Below are 26,181 nucleotides of genomic sequence, written 5' to 3'. Positions count from 1 at the left end.
AGAATATGGTCAACATTAATTAATGAATAAAAGAATTTTGTTTGAAATTGATATATGGTTACGTTGTTATGCTAGTACTTTTTTTATACAATTAGAAAAAAAAATTTAAATCTTATTATTTTAAGTAAAATATCATGCATCAATCAATGAATTAGGTATTCAAATGTTGCTATGCTAATACTTAAACCATTGTACTAACAAGAGGTGGTCCAACCCTGGCTGAGGACTCGAGAGATTAGTCCACCCCAGCAGCCAAATTAATTAGCCAAGAAAATTTCAAGAACAGGCAACAGATATGACAGAGATTGCCCTTCTTTCAAAGCGTGCCATTTATGATTTTTCTACCTAAAAACTTAGACAGGAAGTTACTTTTAATTTATTGACCCAATTACCTCACGTTAGTATATTTAAATAAGATCCTAATTCTTAGAAATTAAGCTAATTATAATTTGCAACAAAATACCTTTATTTAAAACTTACATAAACACTCAAATTCATATTTAAGAACAATATAAAAAACAAGACTTTTGTATCGCACGAAATTTATCATAATTGATCATTTTCCTTCATTGATGATCAATATTGACTGAATAAGTTCATTACAATGTCTAATTCTTTTTCCCTCGTCGCATATGCTCGATTGCGATAGGTTGCAAGCAACAAAATTCATTTTATCATATACGTTTTTAGATTTCGTTGTAGATGATATTTGATTATACTTTACAAGTTAGTCACAAGTTTTTTTTTTAATTTATTTTATAAAATTTAACACTTATATTGTTCTTCAGGTACATCAAAATAAAAACATTTACATATATAAATTTATTTATTATTTCATTGATAAAAATGACAGGTTGCATTTGTAATAATTTATGATAAGATTCTACGTCATGAGCTACGTAAAACCCATTAATCCATGGAATAATACATTATGTTTCGAGTACATCATGAGGTATATAAATTCATATATAATATATCACTGATCTTATTAGTTTTGCCTTTTTTGTTCCACTCTGATAGAGAATGCAGGCACACCATGCCATCTCAGCCATTCAATCGGTTTTAATTCCTCCACTGAGTTCATGCAAGAACACTGCATAAGGTAAAAGATTATCGAAATAAAATATGCCCAGACATCATTAAACAATAATAAATCTTTTAGAAAGACAAGGCAAGTTATACATCCGATCGAGATAATTTCAACAAAATAACAATTAGGAAGCAAGTATGAAAGCAGAAAATACAACTTTTTGGGTCAAGTTGATCTTTGATTAGATTTGAAAATTTTAAGCACGACACGAGAAGATACGAGTTAAACAGGTTTTAGGTTTAATGTTAACGTGTTTCGTATCTAATCGTATCTAACACATTAAGACATGAAAATTTTTGTGTCTTAACGTGTCAAACACGACAAACACGTTTAAACACGTTTATTTAATCGTGTTATCGTGTTTAAACGTGTATACGTGACACATTTATTAACTTATTAAAAATTAATAGTTAAAAATTATTTTAACCTTATATAAATAAATTTAAATAATTATTTTAATAAATTTTTTATTTAATCGAGTATTTAAATGGGTTATGGTAATTATAGAGTAGTGGGAATGTATTAAGGTTATGGTAGTAATTTTTAAAATTATTCGGATAATTAATAGGATTAGGCTATTTGATTTTTAATAAAATTAAAGTTTAAATACCTCGAAATTAATGAGTACCTTACTCATTGACATCCCTAGTCACTCCGCTGGCTCCGCCTATCATATCTTTCTCAAGTTTCAAAATATCTCAAATATTTTTTAAAATTTATATAACTTCACATACAAATATCACTTATAAACCACACATTCATTTTCAATAAGACATTTAAACATTTAACATTTGGATCACATAATACCTTTCAAAAATATCAAATCATGGGAAATATATTAAATTAATAAACTTAATTCGTAATCTCTAAAATCAATTATGGTAAATCATTTCTAATCACTTTACCATATTTTATATTTCGAATTTTTATGTCTTTCTCGATTTTTCAATTTGATTATAATTTAAAGTAATTTAAAAAAGAAATACCAAATTTTCAATCCGATTACAATATCGATTTGAGAGATAATCATTAATTAATAAAAAATAAATAATCAAAGAGAGAGAATTGATAATAATCAAACAAATGATCCAAATACTTATAAGGATTTTTGATTCGTCTTAACAAGTTAGTCAAAAATCTTCATTGTATAATCATTACATCATTTTTTAATACTAAATCATCAAATTTAATGTCACAATAGTATAGTTAAACATTATTTCAATATAGATAATTAAAATATTTTAACATATTAATAATTAAATTGACGTTGTTAATATAAAAATTTACATGAACCCAAATTTTGCAAATTATTATACAATAATTAATTCCCTACTTTGAGAGAGTACAAAAATAATTACATAATTTGATCAAAATCTTTATATAAAATATAATCTTATTTTCAATTATTAATATAAGTTGAAATCTATAACTTACATGTTTGCAACTCAATTTCTCTCACATTTTATTTTCTGTTATTTTTTCCATATTTAAAAATAAAAAAAAAATTGTAAATTATCATTCATGTCTCGAATATAAATTTAATTTTTGAATTTTTACAAGTTTTTTTCCTTAACATTTACTAGCATTAAATTGAATAATTTGTTAATTTTGAACAAAAATACTAAAACACCTAAAATTCAAAAAGTATAATAAATTTACTAATTTTTTAATTAATTATACTTAATAATGACATACATGAAAAATACATGAGGTTAAAGTGTAATTTTCTTCATATTTTTGAACTACCGTCGTAGTTTGACCAAAGCAACTCGCGGGAAATCCAAACCTCCAACTGGACCAACTCTCGTGTTGAAGTCAAAACAGAAAAGAGATTTGGGGTTGAATTAGAGCCATAANTTTTATAAAGGAATATAATGTAATTATACATGTTCAATTCTAATTTTTAACTTTTGATGATTATTTGATGTTATTATTAATTTTGTTTTGTTATAATTATTTTTATAATTATAGATTTTAAATTTAAATAATAAATTTATATTTAATTATAAATATTTTTATTTAATCGTGTTAAACATGTTACTAATTGTGTCGTGTCGTATATTGATACGTTTAATAAACGTGTTAATCGTATCGTGTCGTGTTATATATATATTAAATATATACGTATACATATTTTAAATTTAAAACACGAATATTAAACGTGTCGTGTTCGTATTTAATCTTAACGTGTTTCGTATCTAATACGTTTATGACACGTTAACATAAATTATCAAGTCTATCTCAAATATGTATATATATATATATATATATATATAATTGTTGATATAAGAAATTTTGAATAATTTCGAAAGTCATTAATTAGTTTATTGATTTCTTAACTTTTGTACACACGTGATTTTGAATAACTTTTGTCGGTGTAAGGCACTTTTACGTACTAAAAGATAAAAGCAAGTACAAATATATATAGTATATTATTGTACGAATAAGTGGCTAACTACAATATATATATATATTTTTTTAAAATGATGAAGGAATAAATAAATATAACATCATTTTTTTAATTTACCCGTTAATCTATTCTATCACTTTTCATTTTTGCATAATTTTTTTTTCAATCTTTCTGTGATATAATAATATCACATGATATATTATGCTCTTATTCTAAGATCGATATATTGCCACCTTATGTGATAAGTTGAACTTTATATTTTCATTTAGAATTAATGATGAAATCAAGATGGTGACGGGGTGACTTACGGTCATTTTTTTATTTTTTATTATTATATAAAAAATTTAAAATATATAAATTTATATTTTTTTATATTAAGTTTTAGGTTGATTAGAATTTTATATTTTATTTGATTAGGATTTTTGTTTATGCGTAACATTGAGTAATTGTATGGTTTTAAATTTCTTACTCCACATCGAGTCTTAATCACATTTTACTTTAAATTTTTATATTATAAAAATAGATTTTTAGACTTTAGAATTTGATGTAGTACTTTAAGAGTTTTAGAAATGAGACACCTTGTAACTCTAAGTTTGGGTGAGTGTTCTTGAGAGCTGAGGTCTCGAAGAGATGAGAACAGTCAATAGGAGATGGTAATTACCAAAATGAGATTTCATTTGTCGAGAAGGTCAAAATGAGATTTCATTTGTCGAGAAGGGGATGATAAGTTCCCATAATGTAGACGATGGTGAAAGGACGAAAAATCTTATCAATAGTAAATTATAAGAGTCGTCAAGGTCCCTTTTTGAAGTTAATTAGTGCCATTGACTTTACAGCTGCACAGGTGCATTGGTCTTTTTGTAGAATCGACTGTTGGACAATGCTTGATTCGGTATGTGTAATCATGGTAATTATAAAAGTCAATGATTTGAAGAGTTTTATATTTAGAGAGTTATTCAAAGTGTTGAAAAGTATGTGGAGTTAGGAAGTTGGAATTAGGTGCGATTGGTGGAAGAGGTTTAAGGAGTTTGAATTTAAGTCACAGGTAAAGATTTGTTGAGTTTTAGGTTGATTAGAATTTTAGATCTTATTTGATTAGGATTCTTGTTTGTGTATAACATTGAGTAGTTGTATGATTTTAAATTTCATATTTCACATCGAGTCCTAATCACATTATATTTTGAATTTTTATATTATAAAAGTAGATCTTTAGGCTTTAGAATTGGATGTGCTATTTTAAGAGCTCTAGAAAAAGGACATCTTGTAACTCTGTCTCTGGATGGAGTTAGAGTGGTTTGGGTAAGTGTTATTGAGAGATTATTGAGAAAGAGTGCGCAAGTGATTTTGGGTTGATTTAGAGAATCATAGAAGTTAATTTATTGTACTTTAATTTTACAATAATAAAAGAACAGTTTCACTTTATGGACGTAGGTAAGAGGTCGAACTACGTAAATTTTTATGTTTTTCTATTTGCTAGATTTCTCTGGATTTTATCTTTATTATTTTTTGAATAGTTTTCATAATATTATATAATTATTATTTAATTATTTTTTATATAAAATCTTGAATTCGTTACTGTTAGATTAAAACACGAACGACATTTCAAATTGTACTCAAACTGCAAGATGAAAGAATAATTTGTCGTTGCATCGGTTAGATAGATAGTCAAATTAATTAAGCAATTCAAGAAGGAAAAAGAGGAACGAAACGTGGCTTTGGAGGTTCAACTTGGGTGAATAAATTAGGATCAAGTACGAAGGGAGGTTCAGGTTTGTTGACTTATTCTCTGATCTTAAAAGGAAGGGGGAAGAGGGCTCTAGTCAAGAAAAGAGGCACTTTACGGGCGAAAAAAAATGATTAGTAGGTCATACATTATTACTAAAATATATTAAACTGATCATCCTTTGTCAACATCCTTTCGTGTAATCCATATACAAAGTCAAATCCCACGAGACTTTAAACAATATTTTTTTTTTTCTGTTTTTTTTTTTTTTTTGCCCTTTTGGTTTGATTTTTACTTGTTAGTTTTGAAATGCTACCTTAGTGTTTTTTTGGGCAGTGTAAGATTACAAAAGCCATTTCATTTCATTTCTCCTTTCTCTTTGAAACTTCTTTTCCTGCACTGCTCTACCAAAACATGCACAAAGTACTGCCTGATGCTCCCTTTTGTTTTTATTTTTATTATACCTTAAAAAAAATCAATTTTATTTGGGTTGTTTTGCATGTAACAACAATAGACAAACCATTGTAAATGATGTTGTTACTACTTATTTTACTCCATTTAATTTGACACGTAAAAACTTTTTATCTTAATCTTTTAAAGATATTTTAAATAAATCCAAGTAAATTACTCTGTTGTTATTTATTTGCTTTGTCAAACGTGACACAATCAAATAGACTAGTTCACATTGAAGACTTCCCATCTAACTTTTTTATGCTGCCAGAGAAACCAAGTTACCACACAAATACCTGAAGATCTCTTTCTTTACCCTCAAATTCAAACATGTTCGAATATAGTTTTTCTTTAAAGCTTAAACATTTGTCACCACCATATAAATGTGCCGTCTAGTGGCAGGCAAATGGGGTCAATATTTTATTGATTCAACATTATATTTTTGACAAAACAAAGCAATGAGTTCAGACGGAAAATGATGAACGAGTAGAGAAGTTGAGATCAACTTCCCAACAAAAATAAATGAACTTAATTGTTTGGGTAATTTCTTTTTAACTAATGGTTTTGACCATGAATAAATTTTGACAAGATGCACGCGTTCCCGATCAGGAATGGGGGAGGGGATGATTGCCATTTTTAATCGAGCTAATGGCTGCTTAAGAAAGCATGGGGATGCCATTATTGGTTCTTGAGTTTTGACATAGTGAAAAAACGCATTTACTGTTGAAAAACTTAGTGTACAACATTCTTGAAATAGTAAGTACTTCCAACTAGCTAGGCTTCCCCCACCACCATTGCCAATTGAAGAACAAATGCAAGTAGATCAGTTGGAGCCTTCACTTAAGCAACATGATCAAAGTTGGCCTTGGACTAGGGAGGTTTCCCTTCCTTTCCTTTTCATTTTTATTTTTATTTTTGGTCAATTTTTGTTTTCTTTTTTCTAAATTATCCAGGCAGACTTTCTCAAGGATGAAAAAGATGGGCGTTTGAGATGTGTACAGTGTACATTTGAAATTTTAGTCAATTTCTCTGAATTTTTTTTCCTAAATTGGACTGACAGAGAGCATGCCTTTTTGGGTCATAGTCAAAATATGATGGCTATACTGTAGTATTTTTTTCAACTAAAAAGAATATTGAAATATACGATTTTATTATACCTACAAACAAGAGCACATGTAGATATGTATAGAATTAATATTAGATTACACATACATGGATCTATTTAGAATATCAAAAGCTTGTTCCCAAGCTCATAAAGAATATTCTTTTTTTGTTGGTTTTCTTTTATTGAAAGCACAATTGTTTTTTTATGGAAGATTAAAAATGCTTTCATGATTCTATATTAAAATTGGATGTCTGTTAAACATAGTTTGTCACGAAATATACATATATATATAGATTATTTTAAGAGAGGGAAACATATGAATTTTAGCAGGACTAACTCATGATTGTATTTCCATTTGTACCAATCTACGGATAGCCGAACAAAATTGAAGAGATAAGAAACCTAATAACTAGTAATTAAAAATATTCAAATGCTAGTTGCAAAATGAAGTCATATATATGTAATTCTTTTTATAATGCATAATCATATATGTATATATGTTAAGGGTATGTACATACCTTTAAAATATATGTATTTAATATAGAATCACATTGTCAAAATCAAAATCAAATTTGTCTACTTAAATCATTGAATTTGAATTAAGGTGACATTGTTTTTTTATTGACATAATGCTCGTGGTTCAAAATACTAGATCAGAGAAGCTTTTATTTGTTTTCATTGTTTGGAAATGGGTGAATTTTTGTCAATTATTGATTAAAAGAGATTTTTTCAATACAATTAAATTAAGTGTTGAATTCACTATCACATTCTGTGCAATTTTAAAGAATTATATCTCGTAAATTGATAATTTAAAATTTTCAAAGATAAAGTATCAAATTCAACATACTTTTAAGAAAATTAATAAATTAACGGATGAACTAGTAAAACATTACTATCAACAAGAGTTGATGTTAATGTTGTAGCTAACCAAAAACAGATCTAATACGGATTTGTTTTGCTTGGGATGTCGTAGACCAACTATCTGCAGCAAAAACAAAATTAGGTCAGAAGACAGCCAAAACTTTATTTTCACAGTGTGAAGAATTGACAAGATATATCTATGTAACATGTAAAATTGGTACCTTTGTATGCATTTCTATGTATCTTTAACTAAACCATGTGGAATTAGTCAACTCACAAGTGCTTACCCTTGCGTTGGTCTTACCTTGTATCATTGTTTTACCAAGCTTCACCTTAACTTCATTTGTAAATTCGTCCAATCATGATCGATTCATCATCAAGGATGATGGCTTTGACAGCTTTTCGATCATAATTGCTTTAAAAATATATATATTCATGCCACCTTTATATTTTTTAATGAATATTATGGCTACCTTTTTAAAGCTTATACCAATTATTCATCCATGGCTGCCAGGAGATTATTAAGGCACTTGTTTCATGATACGTTTCAAAGTGAAAATTTGGTTTAGCTACTTTCCATCAAGTTGAGAAAGGAGACAAGACTAGCTAGACATTGAAGTATTAGTTAGCAATACTGCAACAATAATGAATCATTTCAATTACATAAAAGTTTAACTCGATAGGACGATGAAAAGTTCATGTCGATTTCTTCTTTTTATCATGAAAATTTCATGCAAAGGGAGAAAACCCCTTTGCAGATCTTAGTGAAGACGTTCCCATAGATCTGAGGCTGTGCTGTTAACCCTTCTTCTCCAGTGCTTTGCTAGCTGATGCTCTCGGACTAGTCTCGTCTCTTATGCATAAACTTGGCTTAAGAAGATCTGAACATAAGACCCCGAAAACTAAATAATTAAAAGCTTGATATAGTTGAAAATTTTAACTTGAACATCTAGATTTTTCCTTGAATGAGAATTCTGAATCAAAGCACACGAAGGCTAAGGTCAATATGATGAGCGTAGATTCTCTCTTTAATTCAAAAAGGTGTTGTGCTTCAATTCTTCTCCAAGAAATTTTCAATCTAGAAACATATGAGCGACCGCCGAGCCAGTTGTATTTACTCCACCATGTTTCCCAATAAATACTCGATTAAAGAATAGGGAAAACAGTCAAACTACGTTTCTGTTTCCTTCGAATTTTCTTCTCTGTAGGCTTGGCATGGTCCCAGGACTGGGAATTGTATTGCAGCCTTTCGTAGACCTTTTCATGTCCCTTTTCTTTTCAAGTTTAAGCTATGTCTGCCGAGGTTGGGCTTGGTGCAAAGAATTGTAAACAAAATAAAGATAAGTTAACAATGGGTTAGCTTCATTCCTCCAACTTATTTTTGATGTATCATGTTCTTTTTACACCAAGTTATTCATATGGGATTATGGAATCCAAGAAGAATTAGACAAAAGAAGAAGATAATGGCCCTGCTAGTCCAGTAGTTTAACCCCAGACGTAGATAGTGGGCTGGCCTAGAAACTAACTTATTTCCGACCCCAACTTTTGTCCCCGAACTAGAATTGAGTTGCTAGGTCAATTCCCACGAGTGTGCTTTGAATTTGTTTTGTGTTTTGCTTTATATCCCGGCTGCCAAAGAGCTATCAATTAATACAGGGAAGAAACTAGGCTTTCATTGAAGCCGTAAAGCATTGTGCTATCAGCTTAAACAACAACCTGAACCAGCCAAGGCTCCTCAACTCCAATATTTTCAAGCCATACCAGAAGATGGGTACAATATTGCAAGAACTATGTTGTAATTGGAAGCTTAACTGGATTTTTTTTTCCAGAGTTTACACAACTCTAGGCAATGTCAATGTAAAGAACATAATACAATGGAAACAATCAAAAGATACAGAAAGGAGGGAAGTTATACAATACATTATACATGACACCTCTGGATTCACTACATTCTAACACATGCAATATAGCCATCCTAAAGAGGATGCTTTCAGCATCACCTAAATGCTGGACCACCTAGATTAAATATCAAGAATTCCCCTATATTGTTACAGAATACACTTACATCTAAAGTTATATGACAAGTTCTTATTAAGTTATCTCAAGCCCATATCAGGATCATCTTCATCATCAAAATCTGGTTCACTTGATGGCCTGATTCTCTTTCCATCTCTTGCTGCTGAGGCAGTTCTACCCTTCTTCGGTTTCCCTCTATAAATTAAATAAGTAATAGGTCTATGTTATGAACTGATGTGTAAAAGTTTCACTTGATTGAGTAAAGCCAACTCAATCTGGACCGTGTTGCTTTATTTCCTTGTTTTTCTTCAAAATTAAATGCCTAAAGAACTCAAATAATAACAATTATTAGCACACTCACTGGCCATTGGCAGCTAAGCCTCCACCCTTAGACCGACCTGGACCAAAATCAGATCTTCCATCTGCGACAGAGAGGATGAAAAATCAAAGGATGTAAAAAATAGCTTTATGAGGGAAAACATTAGTAAAATAATGAACAAGGTTTACCATCTTGTCGAACTCCAAGTTCTTCAGCCTGAAAAAGAAGCAAAGTGAACAAACCAGTCTTGTTGAATCAGAATAACTATCTCAATTACATGTACTTTTGAGACACAGACTTGTCATGACCATTTTGTACTATTGATTTCTGCTAAAACAAATGGAAGGTGCAGCACAATTGCACAAACATGGTGAGACTAAAGAAATAGTCAAATAACACTAAAGATAACAACTTACTAGTATTATTATAAACAATGACAATTCCATTCACCAACTCATGTAAATAATGGCTTATTTTGAGACAACATGCATCCTAAATTCTCTTCAAAAAGATATGCAACAAGTAGACCTGAAGGTGAGCATCACCACTACTGACATTAAATTCTGTCAGCTTCAGTGCAATGCTCTCATTCAAAATATGATCATAGATTCCCAAAATTGGATAGAAGCAGAAATAAAGTAGACCCTATCATTCATCAAAAGGGTATATTATTGAAAAAACTCCTTAATGCTTCTAGGTTAATCAAGTCAAGAGCTGAAAGAAACCTAATAAAGAATTTCAGTTTACCCTCTCAGCATGCATGTTTGCTATGATAAATAGGCCACAAGTTCTCCTTATGACCCTACAGGCAACTACTTGATATCATCACATACTAATATGGGATGGCCCAGAAGATGCCATTCAGGAAGTTAACAAGACCAAGTACTGCCTGTCAACTCACTTTAGCTCAAATAGCTTATTCTATGTAAGAATGACAGTTAAAAATAGCAGTATATTAAATGTCAAGCTAAAGTGTGCCAGCCTTTCTAAGCTCAATACATATAGTAGTAGCTAAATATTTCCTCAGAGATCTAATCTGTTGGGAAACTTATTTGAAACCTGAATTCCGATAAACAAGATCACAGAGACATTAAGCCTAATTAAATGCTCGCCATGTTTATTAACTCTAACCATCTAGCTGAAAACACATCAAGTGTCACCTCTATCCGTGAGAAAAAATAAACAGGAATAAAAGAAAAAGAACACGCTACAAAGTGGTACAATTTAGTTATGCGTATATACTGAAGCTTATACTATCACATACCGCTGGTGACGTGACTGATGACAATGAGAACAGTCTATCTTCTGGCTGAAACTTCCTATACCTCTTCAAGCTACAGAAATAAATTTACATGAATTTTCCGTCACAAAAAAACGAACATGAAATACTTAACATAATTACCAGCAGTACTTAAATACAAAATGTATGGTGTGATTGCCACTTGTGCGCTACTTAGAATCCAATAATTTGGAGAAATACTATATAAACTCTTCCTCCTACACCATTTATTCGTTCACAAATAATTACAATACAGACACTTTACTAAAATTTTTACATCAACATAAACAGATCCACAGTTTTCATTAATATGAAAAACTATTGTGACGGATGCTGACATGGCAAATTTTAATGATGTGTCATAACTTGATTTGTTCATTCTATCCACTAAAAAGATAACGTGAGCTTATGTAACAATTTGTCACTAATTTGCTATCAAACCCAAAATTTCTTTTAAAAAGTTCTGATTCATAAAGATAATTAAGTACATACAGCCAGATATTTAAAATGTGCAAGCTAACAATTCAATGCTTAAAACAAAATTAGACATCAAATTACCAGCAGTAAATAAAACAAAATATGGTAAAAAAAAGCTACTTTGCTGTGTTCTTGGATGAAGAAAGAAAGCCTTCGAATCCTTTCAAAACATGCCCGAAATGGCTCGAATCTTGTAAATAATTAGTCTCTAACTCGTAAACCTACAACAAGAATATCAATTAAATTGACCAATTTAATGGTAATTCCTCATAGTTGTCACTTCTTTACCATTACAAACACAAAATAAAAAAAAAAAAGTAAACTTCACCGACGTTTAAAAGGGGGAAAAAAAAGGTACCTGCTTTTCGATGTTGCGAAGGTCGTCTTGAAGCTTATCTCTTTTGGTCATGAGAGAAGCAAGCATGGCCGCTGGATTCGCCGAACCTCTCTGCCCTAACGACATTTTTCGTAAAAAGAATACAACTTGCTGTTCGACAATTAACGTCGGGATTCCATGTTCTCGTGCGATTTGAATCCAATCTATTTGGAATTTTGAAAAAAAAAATACACACTCGCCGGATTCTATGGTAAAAAGCGAGCTAGGGCACGGAACAACTCCGCTCCGCTCGGCAGAAAGTTTTAAACTTTGTTCTAAACGAATTAAACTCCGTTTAATTGGGCCAAGTGGCCCAATTAAAGCCATTTTTGGTTTTGGGCCTGCATCACGCTGGGTCCATTTCAAATTCAATTAAAGGGGAGTGGATTTTTATTTTTGACAATTGTTGTTGCTGGCTTTTCAAATTCAATATCGAGAACTTTTTTTTCTTCCCTGGTATAATGCTAAAAACTGTAATTAAAAATCCATCATTTTCATACTCATAATTGCTTATAATTTCATTTCACGTTATAAATTTTTCACTCAAGTCATGATTTTTTAAAATAAAATGTTGTTTTTTTAATTAAAAATGTAAATTCGTGATAAATTTTATAAAAAATTATTTAATTTAAATCCGAACCAAGGTGCATCCCTCACTTATATGAGTGAAAGAAAGTGATTTTGAATTTATAAGTACGAATTATATTTTATTGAATAAATATATATTTTAAATCGAAAGTATCAACTCGTAATATAAAGATAATATGGTGACATGGACAAGGATTTGTCCTTGTTTTTTCCTTTATAACTTTAAACATGGAATAATATAGTGACGTGGACAAGGACATGTCTTGATGCGTGGGTTGTGGGTCTTTGCTTTGCTTCGCCAAGACAAATTTTAGTGATCTCCTTTTGGGTGAAATAGTCTTGGTCTTGGTCTTGGTGATTAAATTTTAATTGTGGGATTAAAATTAAGCACTAATTTTCTTTTTTGTTTATATAACATTTGACCTGATAAAAAGATCACACTTTAGAATTTCAAATAAAAATATTATAAATTCAAAAATAATAAAATCTATTTATCAGGTCATATTTTACACCAAAAAAAATTTATGTCTACCAAAAAATAGAAAATCAATAAAAAAATTATAAAAAACAAATTTTTTTACTGCTACAGAAAATGGATCAATAAAAAATAGCCATGTCAGCGAAAGAGGATGATGAAGCCCGTCATTGTCAGAAAAGAATCGAACACGACGCGCCCCTTCCCTTTCCTCTCAAAACACGGATCTTTTTCTTTTTCTTTTTTTCATTTTATTTTTCTCAGAAAGAAAAATAAAATTCCTTTTGTTAAGTATTCAAAATAGTTTCGTAGTTTTTCTTCTTTCTGGTGGCTGCTTTTTCTCCTTATTTTCTCTCCATAAGAACTCTCTCTTTGTCCCCTTCTCTCCAAAAATACCCACTTTATTTCTTCATTTGAAGCAGCCATGGCTTTTAGAAGAGTAAGTCACTGTTTTTTGTTTCCTTTCGATTCTCTTAGATCTAATTTAGTTTGGGTTCTTTTTATTCTCTTTGTTTTAGCTTAAAAAGATATGTTTTTTTCTTTTTCCATGTTGACCCTTAGACAAAGTTAAGGTTTTAATTATATGGGTAGCTTTCAATTTTGTTGTAAGTTATTTCTTTTCTCGTGTCTGTGTGTGTGTAAAGACTGAATCTTTCGTGGTTAGCTAGATCTTAGCTTTTTAATTGTAGTTGTTTCAATTTTTTTTCCTTTTTGGGTTCTTGAAAAAATGGATTATAAGATTAGATTTCTGTTACGATTTCATTAATTAAAATGTGATGTGAGTGTTAAGTCAAGGTTGGTACTTTGCTGCTATCCAATTGAGCTTAGTTGAAGTGAAGTTACTCACAAGAACACAGCTTGAAGGAAAATAGGATTTTGATTTTGTACTCATAATAGTGTCTTTCTAGGTCTATCCAAGCTAAGTTGAAGTAAAAGTTTGCCTTTTTTGGTCCTTTTTTTGTGCATCTTGGTCTCCAATTGTAATGCTACAACTGCATCTTGCTGTAAATAAATGGGCCCTGGAATTGGAACCAGGATTAGGCTTTTGAATTATGTTGGATTGGTTTTTTTTGCCAATGGATTAGGCTTTTAAATTATGTTGGATTGGTTCGTTTAGCCACAATTTCCATATGGCATCTGTGAATAGTCATGGAGTTAAGAATTTATGATTGTGTTGGAAAATATTATATTACAACATTGTTAAATTTTGTGAAAGTTTCCATGTTGTATCAGGTACTTTTGCATCGTGGACCTGTTATTTAGGGTTCATTGATGGCAGTTTGTTCTGCTTTGTCAAAAATGTAGTGGTTTTTAAAATTGAAAGATAACACTAGTCCATTTTTGTTGGAGTAAGCATTAAACATCAAACATTTGTTTCTGGTTTTCAGGCAAATGCATCATCTGGCATGGGAGTGGCTGAACACAGCAAAAGCACATACATGGAGCTGCAGAGGAAGAAGGTGTTCCGATATGTGATCTTTAAGATTGATGAGAAGAAAAATGAGGTTGTAGTGGAAAAGACTGGGGGTCCAGCTGAGAGCTATGATGATTTCACTGCCTCAATGCCTGAGAATGATTGCCGATATGCAGTTTATGACTTTGATTTTGTGACTTCTGAGAACTGCCAGAAGAGCAAGATCTTTTTCATTGCATGGTCAGTATCTTTTTCAATTGCAAAATAATTCAATTCTGTCAAAATTTTGTGCCACATTTGCATTGTAACTTACTGAATCTGATCTAAATTATAAGTTTATAAAACCCTCATTCTTTCTTTCCTCCTCTTTCTCTCTTTTTCTGCTTGGCTTCTGAAACTTCAATACCATTGCTTGCCCCTTGTGTAGTTCAATTTGATTGAAAATGGAGGTGTTTATGGTTAATACAATTGTTTGACCCCTTTCCATATAGGTATAGCTCCATTGCTTTGTTGTTTGCCAATAATCGTTTGGTTGAAATTTGATCATTTATGTTTTGTTAATATGTGGAGCCTAAGGTTTTGAATTCTGTTGGTTTTTCTAAGGACTTTCTTAGAACTGTGTTCCTCACTGGGGTTATTGTAGATGGTGTTAGGTTTGCTAGAAATACAAATGATGATGATGCATGAATAATGTACAAACCTTTGACTTGCACTCTCTGTTCTCCATGCAAAGATATGGAGAGGGGAACAAATATTGGTGGTGGTTGAATTCATGGATGTCATGCTTGCAATGCTGCTTTTGTGTTTGTGAATATAAAAATACTTCTTCTTATGAGATTACATTTTGTCCTCAGGTTCCATCAAAAATCAAATCATCTTTTTACTTTGGATATTAGTTCTTGTTCACCCCAAGTCAGATTTCCTTCTATGCAGTTGCTGTTCACAAAATTTGTTTATTATCTTTGGATTTGATTTTCCTGTTCTTTACACTTTTAGAAAACTAGGATGTCTTGGATTTTTCTTTTGTTTTTACTATCTACTGGATTCGTGCAATTTTGCCTTTGTTTTCTGGAAGGCAAGCTGATCTGGAAGCTTAATTATTTTTTCCATTCCTTCTGGCATTGAGAAAGAGGGAGTTTATATTAATAAAAGGTGTAATATATTTAAATAAGATTCAACTTTGGAGTTGAGTTGGTTTTGTGGTGGCTTCTATGCTTCCGTAAGCAAAGAATGTTATGAGTGATTACAAGGTGCTTCATCTGTGGTCCTGTTTTGCAGTGCATTCCTTGCTTATGTAATGCAATATTGAGCCAAGAATATGTGCTTTGCTTCCTCATCAAGGTTCATAAACTTAAAATTGGTTGAGTGTGCAAAGCGGTGATGGGAAAATCATGAAATTAGTTTTCATTTCTTGCTGTTGACAGTTGAATTTTTTGTAGAATTGTTAGACAAAACAAGAGTGAATTAACTGGTGCACATTTTTCTATTTGTCATCTCCGTTTTTTTGTATACATGTCTGACTTTATGTTCTTCTGCAGGTCTCCTTCTGTTTCAAGGATCCGTTCCAAGATGCTTTACGCAACATCGAAGGACAGGTTCAGGAGGGAACTGGAGGGCATTCATTATGAAATCCAGGCAACTGACCCCACTGAAATGGATCTTGAGGTGATCAGGGAGCGTGCACGTTAAGCATTCACTCCCGTTCATGGGTTTCACATGCTTAGGAAACTCCCTAGAGTTGCTTTTAGGATGGTTTCCTGCTTCAGTTAGTTGCTGAATTAAGTGCGGTTATCTGTCTCTCACAGTACATATTTCGTGAATTTGTCAACGTTAAATAACACCTTGGGAAGGCTGATTTGGAGCTCGGGGCTCAAACATCTGAGGTATGTTGGGACTTTGGGCTCCTCATTGCCATGATGCTTCTCAGGTGAAAATGGGTGTGATTATGGATACTTGACTCTTATTAATGAAATGGTTTTTCAATCATTTGTCCTCCTGTTCATCGGAGCCTTTTCCGATAAATTTTTGTAGTCTTATAGGGCTGTCAAAGTATAAATAATTTCTGTAGTCACGATCACTGAATCAAATAAATCAACAACCGGGGCCCAGTATTTTTTGGTTTTGATTGAACCGATCCTCTGGCATTTGTTTGCTATGCTTTGTTTTATTATGGAGTTCTGATAGTTGAAAAGAACTAGTCTACCAAACACAGGAAAGATTGTTTCTTTATTGGCTCCCGTTCTGGTAATGCCTTTAAAGTCCACAAGGATGGGCGAAAGTCGCTTGGTCACGGTGGAAAATCAATCTTCTGCAAACCTCGTGATAAAGAAGCTAGCATGCTAGGATGAATTTGGTCACTTTTGACTTCTTAGCAGTGCTACAATGGGGATAACATTCATATCACATGTAGACAGTAATTGCAACTGTCGTAGGCAATTAGTTATGCAAAATATGCAAATTTTACTTTATGTCATGGACTCATTGTGACGGAAGTGATAGGTTTTAGGTGGAGATTTTTAGGTTTCAACTGCATATGATCATGGCAGATAATGATAAAAAGTCTAATATCATCAAGGTCTACGAGAAGATAGGAAAATGGGACCAAATGCTTAATAACTTAAAACTTGCTGGGTGTTTAAGCTCTTCTCTCATTTTCGCCCTTTCCCAATTGAGGTCCACACTTTGTGGTCCTGTTCAACTAAAAGCTGTTTTTCCCAGAGCAAGACCGAAGCAAATTGCAAGGCTTACAAAAAGGCAAAAATCTTTCTAAATAGAATAAATGAAATCACCAGAAATACCAGTTACAAACTTGGGAAGCCGCAAGTTACCCCCAACATGTTGAATGCATATGCTTCAGTTAACAGTTATAACAAAGAGCCTTTGCTGGTATGGAAAAGACGAAACTGTTATTGACCGAAGAGTTACTCAACAGCCCTGAAAGAGAGAGAGGGTGTCTGGGTGTGTGTTAATTGAATGAGACAGAGAAAGACCTTATCTTGAGAAGCTACAGTTGATCCACAAAGCAGACAAGATATGTCACCCACCACTATCAATATTATACGAGCCCACGTGATATTGACACAAATAAGGATCCACAAGCCACTCTCTTCGCATAAAGACGTTGCCAGTTCCATTTGTTCAAAGGAATGTCACTGTACAATGTACTGTAAGTAATGAAGAAATATCATCAATCATAATTGTTACCAAACCCTGTATAATTTTTTGTCTGTTTTTGCTGAGTTTTTAGCTACTAGCTACATGGGGTAAAGTAGTTCAGCAATTAACTTTGTATAAAAACTAGGTCTGGTTAATCTTTTATATATTTATTTTTAGATTTAGTTGTCCTTGTTTGTGGATAACATTCTTTAATATGAATTATTAAGGAATCACTGATTTCTCTTTCTGGTGTCTCGGATCTGTTTTCTTTACTCATACAAAATCTGATCTTCCACTGTATATAGAGTGTAGGAAAGTTCAAGAACGGTGCTCTTGGATTTGAAGAGGTTGTTGTCAACAAGGCTATTGCTTCCTCTGTGGAGTTTTCGCTTGTCTATTCTACTGGTTCTGGTGGAGGTCTGCATCAACTTCTTGGAGTAGAAGATAATTTGTAGAGGTTCTGGTGTTTGATTGGTGGAGTTGTGGATCGGTGAGACATGTAGGGAAGGCCTAATTGAAGCAAGACTCGGTTGGATATCCTGGACACATAAGAGCAGGATAGAAGTTGCAAACAGCCGTGTAGTCTGTTTGTTGTGGTTATAGCAGCAACAAGTAATTTTCACTGTGATAGCCAAAACCTAGTATTTCTAAGTTTAGGGTTCAAGAGTTGCTATTGAGATATTTTATAAGTGCTCAGCAAATCTGAGTTTGTTTCAAGTTTGGGTTTCTTTGTAGCATAAAACCATCTTGGAGGAGTTTGTGCAAATTACACCTTTTTTGATGTTCATGTGTTGGATTGAAGGAAAGACATAGAGATTATTTATATCTTTTTGAATCCAAACACTTTAGTCTTATCTGAAAGATCTTGTTAGTTCAACATGAGTAGCAGTAAAACGATAGTCTGGTTTAGGAGGGATCTCAGGATTGATGACAATCCTGCTTTAGCTGCTGCTGCAAGGAATGGTAGTGTCTTTCCTGTCTTTATATGGTGCCCTAAAGAGGAAGGGCAGTTCTACCCAGGTCGAGTTTCACGATGGTGGCTGAAGCAATCTCTTGCTCATTTGGAGCAGTCCTTGAGGTCTCTTGGGGCTGAACTTGTGCTGATTAAGACCCAAAGCACTCTTTCGGCTCTTTTGGATTGCATCAACGCTACTGGGGCAACAAAAGTAGTATTTAACCATCTTTATGGTATATTCTGATTCCTCTGATCAATGCTGCTGTTTTAAACTGATACAAATTTTAATTTGCTATATATTAGTGAAGCATGTTTAACTTTGAATTTCTGATGTGATATCTTTCTTGGTATCCCTGGAATCCTATTAATTGTAACTGCAATGGCCTCTATTAGACATGCTTACTGCTTCTAACAAGATTGTAGTTGCTTCAATCAAACTCTAAGCTTCTGTTGGATAATTTATGCTTCGCCTATTGACTTCCAATCTTGTCATCATCATTAACTTACTTGCTGAAGCTTGATGATAGTCTTCATGGAAGATAATTTCCTGTCCCCATTCCCATCCTTTTTTTCCCCTGAAAATGGAGAAAATATTAAGCAGAGACATTGGAGATAAAAGGAAAATTTGATAGATCATAGAAGTTAGTTACAAGTTTAGTTTAAATCGTGAGCTATTCAAATGTTTAAAAATTAATTGAGAAAAACTGTTGCTTAAAAGTTCAGAGACATTGAAGAATGAAATTGGATGGAAGTAATAAACAAGAAGCATAGTTGTCATCATAAAATTACCTTGAGATCATGGTTATGCTTATATATCTGCAAAATAGAGTCTAAGAATTAAACTATTGCCAAATGCAATCTAATATTTTGAGTTAAAAGGTGAAATACACAAGCATGCATCCAAAAGGAAGCAAAAAAGAATGACTACTTGTCCTTTTGGGGCACAATTGTCATGGCAAAACGACTGCTCGTTGAAGTTGAAGGAAAATTTTAAGCATGGATTATTTGTGTTCTCAGAATGGTAATGGATTTCTCATGGCAGAGTGCTTGTTTCCCTCTCTTTCATCTTTTCCCTAGGAGAGGATACTTTCTGGAGTTGCCACATCTAATTGCTTCTTTGTCCTGGTGTGATGCCTTGACATTTCCCTGCTTTGGTTGATTTCCACATGTGTAAACACAAGTAATTTCTTGTTTTAGTTGGAACCAACTCTTTATTTACCCCCAGAAGCTAGTTTAGTACATAATTCCTTTATGGATGAGAAGTTTGGCTGCCGGATTTTGTTCTTGTTCCATTCATTTTCTTTGAGAGGTCTTGTAATATGGTTTCACGTGTACTGTCCTTCTCCAGATCCTGTTTCACTGGTTCGTGATCATGGCATCAAAGAGAAACTGGCAGAGATTGGCATTTCTGTGCAAAGCTATAATGGCGATTTGTTATATGAACCATGGGAGATATATGATGAGAAGGGGCAAGCTTTTACGACCTTTGATGCATATTGGGACAAGTGCTTGAACATGCAAACCGAACCCATTCCACTTCTTCCCCCGTGGAGATTGGTGCCAGCTGCAGGTAAATTTAAACAGAATATCATGTAATTCAGTGTGGTTCATTCTTGATTGTACAATTAACTTTCAGTTTGGAAACTAACTTGGTGAAAACAATAGTATTGAAATGAAGATGACAGATCTGCTTCTTTTTATATGATAATTCGAGTGGCAACCACATCATCCTGGTCTTCTGCTAAGAATTTGTCTTCCTTGAAGAAATTATGTTTTACAGATATGTATATGTATTGCATTTCTTTGCTTGTTACCGCCTACAGAAGTCATGACTTTGTTCATTCTTAGGGGCAAAAATATGACCTTGAGCTGCTGATAGACTGTTTTCCTTAGATGCATATGAAGTTGTCATGCAAAACATGCACAGTGTAAGTTAATATGTATTTATGTACAAAGGACTGTGACGAAAACGAAGATGAAATATGTATGAAGGACCTGTGTGTGATGTATACATGCAAAATGAGTAACTATTTGCTGAATTCTTTCCTTATTAGTGACAGGAACAGTAGAAAGGTTCTCTCTTGAAGATTTGGGCCTTGAAAATGAATCTGAAAAATCTAGCAATGCATTGTTAGGAAGAGGATGGTCTCCAGGTTGGAGCAATGCTGATAAGGCTCTAACTGAGTTTGTTGAACAGAATCTATTCAACTATTCAAATAATAGGCTAAAGGTTGGGGGCAACTCCACATCACTTTTGTCCCCGTATCTTCATTTTGGAGAGCTAAGTGTAAGGAAAGTTTTCCAGTGTGCACGGATGAAGCAGATACTATGGAGAAGAGAACAGAACTCTCAAGGAGAAGAAAGTGTAACACTTTTTCTAAAGGCCATTGGGTTTAGAGAATACTCCCGTTATCTTTGTTTCAATTTTCCATTCACTCATGAGCGATCATTGTTGAGCAACTTGAAGTTTTTTCCTTGGCATGCTGATGTGAACCATTTTAAGGCTTGGAGACAAGGTCGGACTGGCTATCCATTGGTAGATGCAGGAATGAGAGAGCTTTGGGCAACTGGTTGGATACACAACAGAATAAGAGTGATTGTTTCAAGTTTTGCAGTGAAGTTTCTTCTTCTTCCATGGAAATGGGGAATGAAGTATTTCTGGGACACACTTTTGGATGCAGATTTGGAATGCGATATTCTTGGTTGGCAGTACATATCTGGGAGCTTACCAGATGGTCATGAGCTAGAACGATTAGACAGCCCACAGGTGTGTGAGTTCCCTAATTAATTTATTAACTTTGAATATAAGTAGCAATCTAATGCAGAGTACAACAAATATCTCCGGTTCCTTCAATTCTGAGGCCATGCATTTTATATTTACAGTAACTTGTGATTTTACACTCATTTGCATCTGATTATGTTGTGTGTGTTAGTTAGTATCTTCATCAAGTTTCAGTGTTTGGAAATATAGGTAAAGGCCTGCTAATTTTGGACTGCTGTTGCAGTTTGCAAATCTAACATAACTTTCTGCCTACTCAGATAGTTTAAAAGTGCAAACTCATCCTTACAATGAATAAAATAATCAGTTATAGATGTGCCATTGAAGTTGCCACAATATGTTATACGAACTTTTGAAATATGATCCTTTCCTTAGAATGATTCCCAATCTGCAAAAGCAAATGATATTAGTAAACAGTCGGCAAATTTTCTAATTGAGGAAAATTACTTGTGTTAATAAGCATTACTAAAAATATAGATAGATCTTGTCAATTGAATCTATAAGTTATGTTTCATATCTTTTGGCCTCATTTTATGTTGATTTTTGGAGTTAGATTCAAGGCTCCAAATTTGATCCAGAAGGTGAATATGTAAGGCAATGGCTGCCAGAGCTAGCAAGGATGCCAACTGAGTGGATACATCATCCTTGGGATGCACCTCCTACTGTGCTTAAAGCTGCAGGTGTTGAGTTGGGCTTAAACTATCCAAAACCTATAATAGATATGGATACAGCTAGGGAACATCTGACTGAAGCCATCTTTAAAATGTGGGAAATGGAAGCAGCTGCAAAGGCTGCAACTTCAGATGGGATGAGTGAAGAAGTTTTTGATAATTCTGATGGTATTGAAACTTCCGCCATCCCAAAAGTTATCCTGAAGGAAAAATCTTCTTGTCCAACATATTCATCTAATGATCAGAGGGTGCCATCATTTCAAAATTGCAACAATGGTTCATCGCGTAGGAAGAGAGCAAAATATGTGGAAGAAGAAAGGTTGAATGCAGATAAATTGAAAAATCAGAATAAAGGAGCAGGGACCTCACGAGGAGAAGAAGACTTATGCTCGACAGCTGAATCTTCAGCATCGAAGGGGCAGAGTACTAGCAGAATCTCATTCTCTGTTCCCCAATCTTGTTCTTCATCTGATGGCAGACCTTTGCAGGAGTATGAATCTTCTGATCTGAGGCGATCATGGCAAGAAAAGATTGACTTGGATCAGACTTCAAGCAAAAACAGTAAGTAACTGCAGTTAATTTATAGTTTGGCTACTTGAGAAGCTGCAAAGCCTTGCATCCGTTTCTAGTTCTTTTGATTATCTGTCTAATATATGAGATTGATCCAAGCTGCAAACTTAAGCCTTTTTATAAGAGCCAAAGTGTCATGAATTACGATCATGATAGATGTAAGTGAAATTAGTGTACTTTCACGTAAATGACCACTAGAAATTTTGATATGATACTAATCCATGACCTTGAACAATATTCCGTAATTTCCTGCAATAAACTACTCTTCAAGAAAAGAAAATAGCTAAGTTGTTTTGGTAAGTACATCATATTTGTTCATGGCTATTCAGAACACTTCCTTCAATCATTCAACACTTCAAACAAACCACAGCTTGCTTGGTTATGGGCATTGCTGCTGCATTTTACTGGAAAAGTAAACTAGTATGCTAAACTAATATTTTGCTGTCTGTGTTTTGTTCTCATCACGACCATTTTGGTTTATACTTTCTGAAAACAAATAAAGCAAAGGAATAGAGCTAATAGCAGAAAATATGATGGTGCAACAAATCTTATCCATTTGCAAACTTACTCTAAGATTGCAGTGTCTTTGTTGCTTTGCTATGTAAAGTTGGAAAGATGTTGAATATAGAAGGGGAGAAACTAAGAGAATAGAAATCATGTTGTCAAACCTCTACTAACAAAGCTGTTCCTGTAACTGATCCAGATTTTCCAAGCCTATAACTTCTGTTTCAAACCATTTTTTTTTTTTAATAATTAGGGGGGATTCGAACCCCACTCTTTAGGCAGGGGGATTATGTACCAACCAATGAATCTGATCCAAATTTTCCAAGCCTATTACTGCTGTTTCAAACCATTTTAATGATTAAAGAATCCGCATTATTGTGCTAAGAAATTAAGCCCTCAGATCGATTTTTTATAAAGTTTCAGCTTGACTTCAAATGAAATTATCTCAGAATGGCTTTTTCATGGCAAAAAATAGAGAGAAAAACATAGGAACGTCAGTCATTCTAACTTCAAAAACATCTGTTGAAATTTCATACTATGAACTTTGCAGGAGCTATGAGATAATAGTGCCGGTATCTCTCTCCTATTCCCAGGCAATGTCCTACTGATCAAGAAAATCAAAGAGGTCTCTGTTTCATTTTGGCCCGTCTAACTCAATGTTTCCCATCACATGCTCTAATCGGCTGTCTGCATATCCTGCCCTTTTAGCTGTTGCTCCTAGTATACAACGATCCCACCCATACGTTCTTGCAAACAAGTTTATACGTATGTAATTAAGGTTAGGTCTTGTAGCAAATAAACAAAGCTGTCTTTATCTTTTATCTACCCTCTTATACCTCTGATGAATGTAATCCAGGACATTTAGTAAGTCTAGTAAGCTGTTTTGCACTTGATGGACTTTAGTTTTGTTGTTGTGGTTTATGAAATCTAGTATTTTTGTGCCTCTGGGATCAGTCAATCCATGTTTATGAGGAATGGTTGCATACATAGTTACTTGGAATGATAGAGACAGGCCAAAAAATGCCGCATGTACAAATGCATTCTGATGCAGGTTGAGAGTGAGAAATTATGCCCTCACACATCTGTTTTCTGGAGTTTGGGTCGTATTGCATCAGGTTCTACCGACTGCACTTCATTCAAAACAACTGTCTCTACGCTGATCATAAGACCATATTTGGTAGGAGGGGAAAGAAAATTGAACAGTCTCCCAACCTGTGGGAGTTGCTCACTAACAACGGAAGTGGGCTTAGTGGGCCACATATTGGGCCTCATTTTGGGTAACGGTGGGCGGATGTTCTCGGCTTGCGGGTCTAGAACGGTCGGCTTAAGCCCAATTTCTGCTGGGCCCTTTATGTGTGGGGAAACATTTTACGAAATTACATATTATTCTAACTTTCGAGTAAGAAAATAAACATTAAATTCTGAAAATAACCTGTTTAACTACAATGATAGTTGAATGTTTTTACCCCTTATAGTAGTCCACATAATAACATTATAAATTAAGTTCGAACAAACTCCGCATAAAAAAATTTGTTCTGCTTATTAATTGGTGTTCTTCCTAATGTATTAAAAAAGGTTTAAATTTTTTAAAAATGTTTATGTACTACACCCGTTTATTCAATTAAGCTTTTCAATTTTTTATTGGGGGTTCATAACAGTTTTTCAATTTTTAATTTAAATCAAATAAACTCTTAATCTTAATGAAAAATTAATTGTCGGCAAACCCCAATGTCAACTAATATTTTTTATTCACGTGATATATGACATAATTGGATAAGATGATCATATGACAAAATCAGAACTCAAAATTATCGGTAATCGGTATCACTAAAAAGAAACTATTTTCCACTTCTCTCCTCCTTTTTTTCTTTAATTGGAATAGTTTTTTTTTTAAAAAAAAACATGTTTTCTTTAAATTTCAAAAAAATTGAAATTTTATTATATTTAAATATTCTATTTTTCCAGGCTTGGAGAAAAAGAAGAGGATTTTAGAAAAAATACTCCAATTAAAGAAAAGTAGAGAAGGTTATTTTGAGTTTTGGATCTGTCATGTGATCATGTCGACTTGCCTAGTCAGCTATCATATTGACCAAAAAAAAAAAAAACAGTTGACATTGAGTGTGATTGCATTTACATTTTCGTTTTAGTTAAATAAAAGAATTTTTTTACAGTATATGTGGAAAAAAAAAAACTCATCATCAAATGTTTGAAAGTATTGTAAACCCGTAATTAACCTTGCAGCATTGACGGACCCATGTTGGAAGGAGTGGTGTCACATGACACCACTCACTTCTTAAAATATTTTAATTTTTACACAATTTATTCGAGATTTAGGGTAGTTAATATACTAATGAACTCATTTTTTTTTTTACAATTTTACAAGAAGTGTGGTCAAAGACTCCAAGTAAAAATGATTTATCAAAAATTAAGTAATTTATGTATTAATATTTAAATACTGTAAGGAAAGATAAAATTTTTTTTTTTTATAATTTAAGATTTTATTAAAAAAGTTAAAACTTAAACTACTTTCTCTGTCTAACAATTCAAATCCTTCCCCTTCTTGGTCCTCGAAATGTGTTTTTCATTCTGTCAAAACAACTCATCTAGACTTCAATTGTAAATAATTTTCAACCCAAATTAAGTTTTTAAATACTTCATGTCTAAATATTTTCTTGATTAGTTTGATAATTTGGATTCATAATTATAATCCAACTAATAGAAAATATAGTATTACAAGTCAAATAATATCTTGAAATTGTGAGTCTTTCTTTATATTTATTTATTTTGTAGATATATTATTTGATTTTTGTATTAAACTTTATGTGGTTTGTGGATGGTTATATTTAGTTTTGATTAATGAATAGAAAATTGTCATATTGTTAGTCACTAAACCTGATAATTTATTATGTAAAATTATATTTTATTTAATTTTAATATTTTAATTTTTACTAATGAATAGTAAT

At 32.7% G+C, this 26,181-nt stretch overlaps 3 protein-coding genes across 8 annotated transcripts; 2 read left to right on the top strand and 1 right to left on the bottom strand.

The window, feature by feature from the left end:
* LOC18603216 (chromatin modification-related protein MEAF6) lies at positions 9,408–12,369 on the bottom strand. 3 transcript variants are annotated; one of them, XM_018120422.1, is made up of 7 exons: positions 12,089–12,369; positions 11,851–11,951; positions 11,239–11,308; positions 10,258–10,304; positions 10,163–10,190; positions 10,017–10,077; positions 9,408–9,850 (listed from the first exon to the last, which is right to left on the bottom strand). In XM_018120422.1, exons 1-6 carry the CDS (start codon positions 12,191–12,193, stop codon positions 10,030–10,032), a joined length of 399 nt encoding a protein of 132 aa, XP_017975911.1. In that variant the 5' UTR covers positions 12,194–12,369; the 3' UTR covers positions 9,408–9,850; positions 10,017–10,029. The 3 variants fall into 3 exon arrangements, with proteins under 3 accessions (XP_017975911.1, XP_017975912.1, XP_017975910.1); XM_018120423.1 differs by having other exon boundaries at positions 10,258–10,301; XM_018120421.1 differs by lacking the exon at positions 10,258–10,304.
* Positions 13,438–16,567, top strand: LOC18603215 (actin-depolymerizing factor). Its single transcript, XM_007035050.2, has 3 exons — positions 13,438–13,608; positions 14,558–14,823; positions 16,122–16,567. Exons 1-3 carry the CDS (start codon positions 13,594–13,596, stop codon positions 16,270–16,272), a joined length of 432 nt encoding a protein of 143 aa, XP_007035112.1. The 5' UTR covers positions 13,438–13,593; the 3' UTR covers positions 16,273–16,567.
* LOC18603214 (cryptochrome-1) lies at positions 17,543–24,176 on the top strand. 4 transcript variants are annotated; one of them, XM_018119536.1, is made up of 6 exons: positions 17,543–17,749; positions 18,045–18,927; positions 20,043–20,264; positions 20,749–21,461; positions 22,027–22,705; positions 23,812–24,176. In XM_018119536.1, the coding sequence occupies exons 2-6, from the start codon at positions 18,618–18,620 to the stop codon at positions 23,868–23,870; spliced, it is 1,983 nt and encodes a 660-aa protein (XP_017975025.1). In that variant the 5' UTR covers positions 17,543–17,749; positions 18,045–18,617; the 3' UTR covers positions 23,871–24,176. The 4 variants fall into 4 exon arrangements, with proteins under 4 accessions (XP_017975025.1, XP_017975026.1, XP_017975024.1 ...); XM_018119537.1 differs by lacking the exon at positions 17,543–17,749 and having other exon boundaries at positions 17,901–18,927; positions 20,755–21,461; XM_018119535.1 differs by lacking the exon at positions 17,543–17,749 and having other exon boundaries at positions 17,901–18,927.

This window comes from Theobroma cacao, chromosome 4 (genome assembly GCF_000208745.1).
Source record: "Theobroma cacao cultivar B97-61/B2 chromosome 4, Criollo_cocoa_genome_V2, whole genome shotgun sequence".
Classification (NCBI taxonomy): Eukaryota; Viridiplantae; Streptophyta; class Magnoliopsida; order Malvales; family Malvaceae; genus Theobroma; species Theobroma cacao.
This window is presented reverse-complemented; position numbering and strand designations above follow the sequence as displayed.

Coding starts and splice junctions, on each gene's coding strand:
- LOC18603215 (XM_007035050.2), top strand. Junction 14,824..16,121: donor AAGATCTTTTTCATTGCATG/GTCAGTATCTTT, acceptor GTTCTTCTGCAG/GTCTCCTTCTGTTTCAAGGA.
- LOC18603216 (XM_018120421.1), bottom strand. CDS start 12,193: ATGTCGTTAGGGCAGAGAGGTTCGGCGAATCCAGCGGCCATGCTTGCT. Junction 11,309..11,850: donor TCATCCAAGAACACAGCAAA/GTAGCTTTTTTT, acceptor TTATTTCTGTAG/CTTGAAGAGGTATAGGAAGT. Junction 10,078..10,162: donor ACTTGGAGTTCGACAAGATG/GTAAACCTTGTT, acceptor TCTCTGTCGCAG/ATGGAAGATCTGATTTTGGT.
- LOC18603214 (XM_018119536.1), top strand. CDS start 18,618: ATGAGTAGCAGTAAAACGATAGTCTGGTTTAGGAGGGATCTCAGGATT. Junction 20,265..20,748: donor GAGATTGGTGCCAGCTGCAG/GTAAATTTAAAC, acceptor TTTCCTTATTAG/TGACAGGAACAGTAGAAAGG. Junction 21,462..22,026: donor AACGATTAGACAGCCCACAG/GTGTGTGAGTTC, acceptor TTTTGGAGTTAG/ATTCAAGGCTCCAAATTTGA.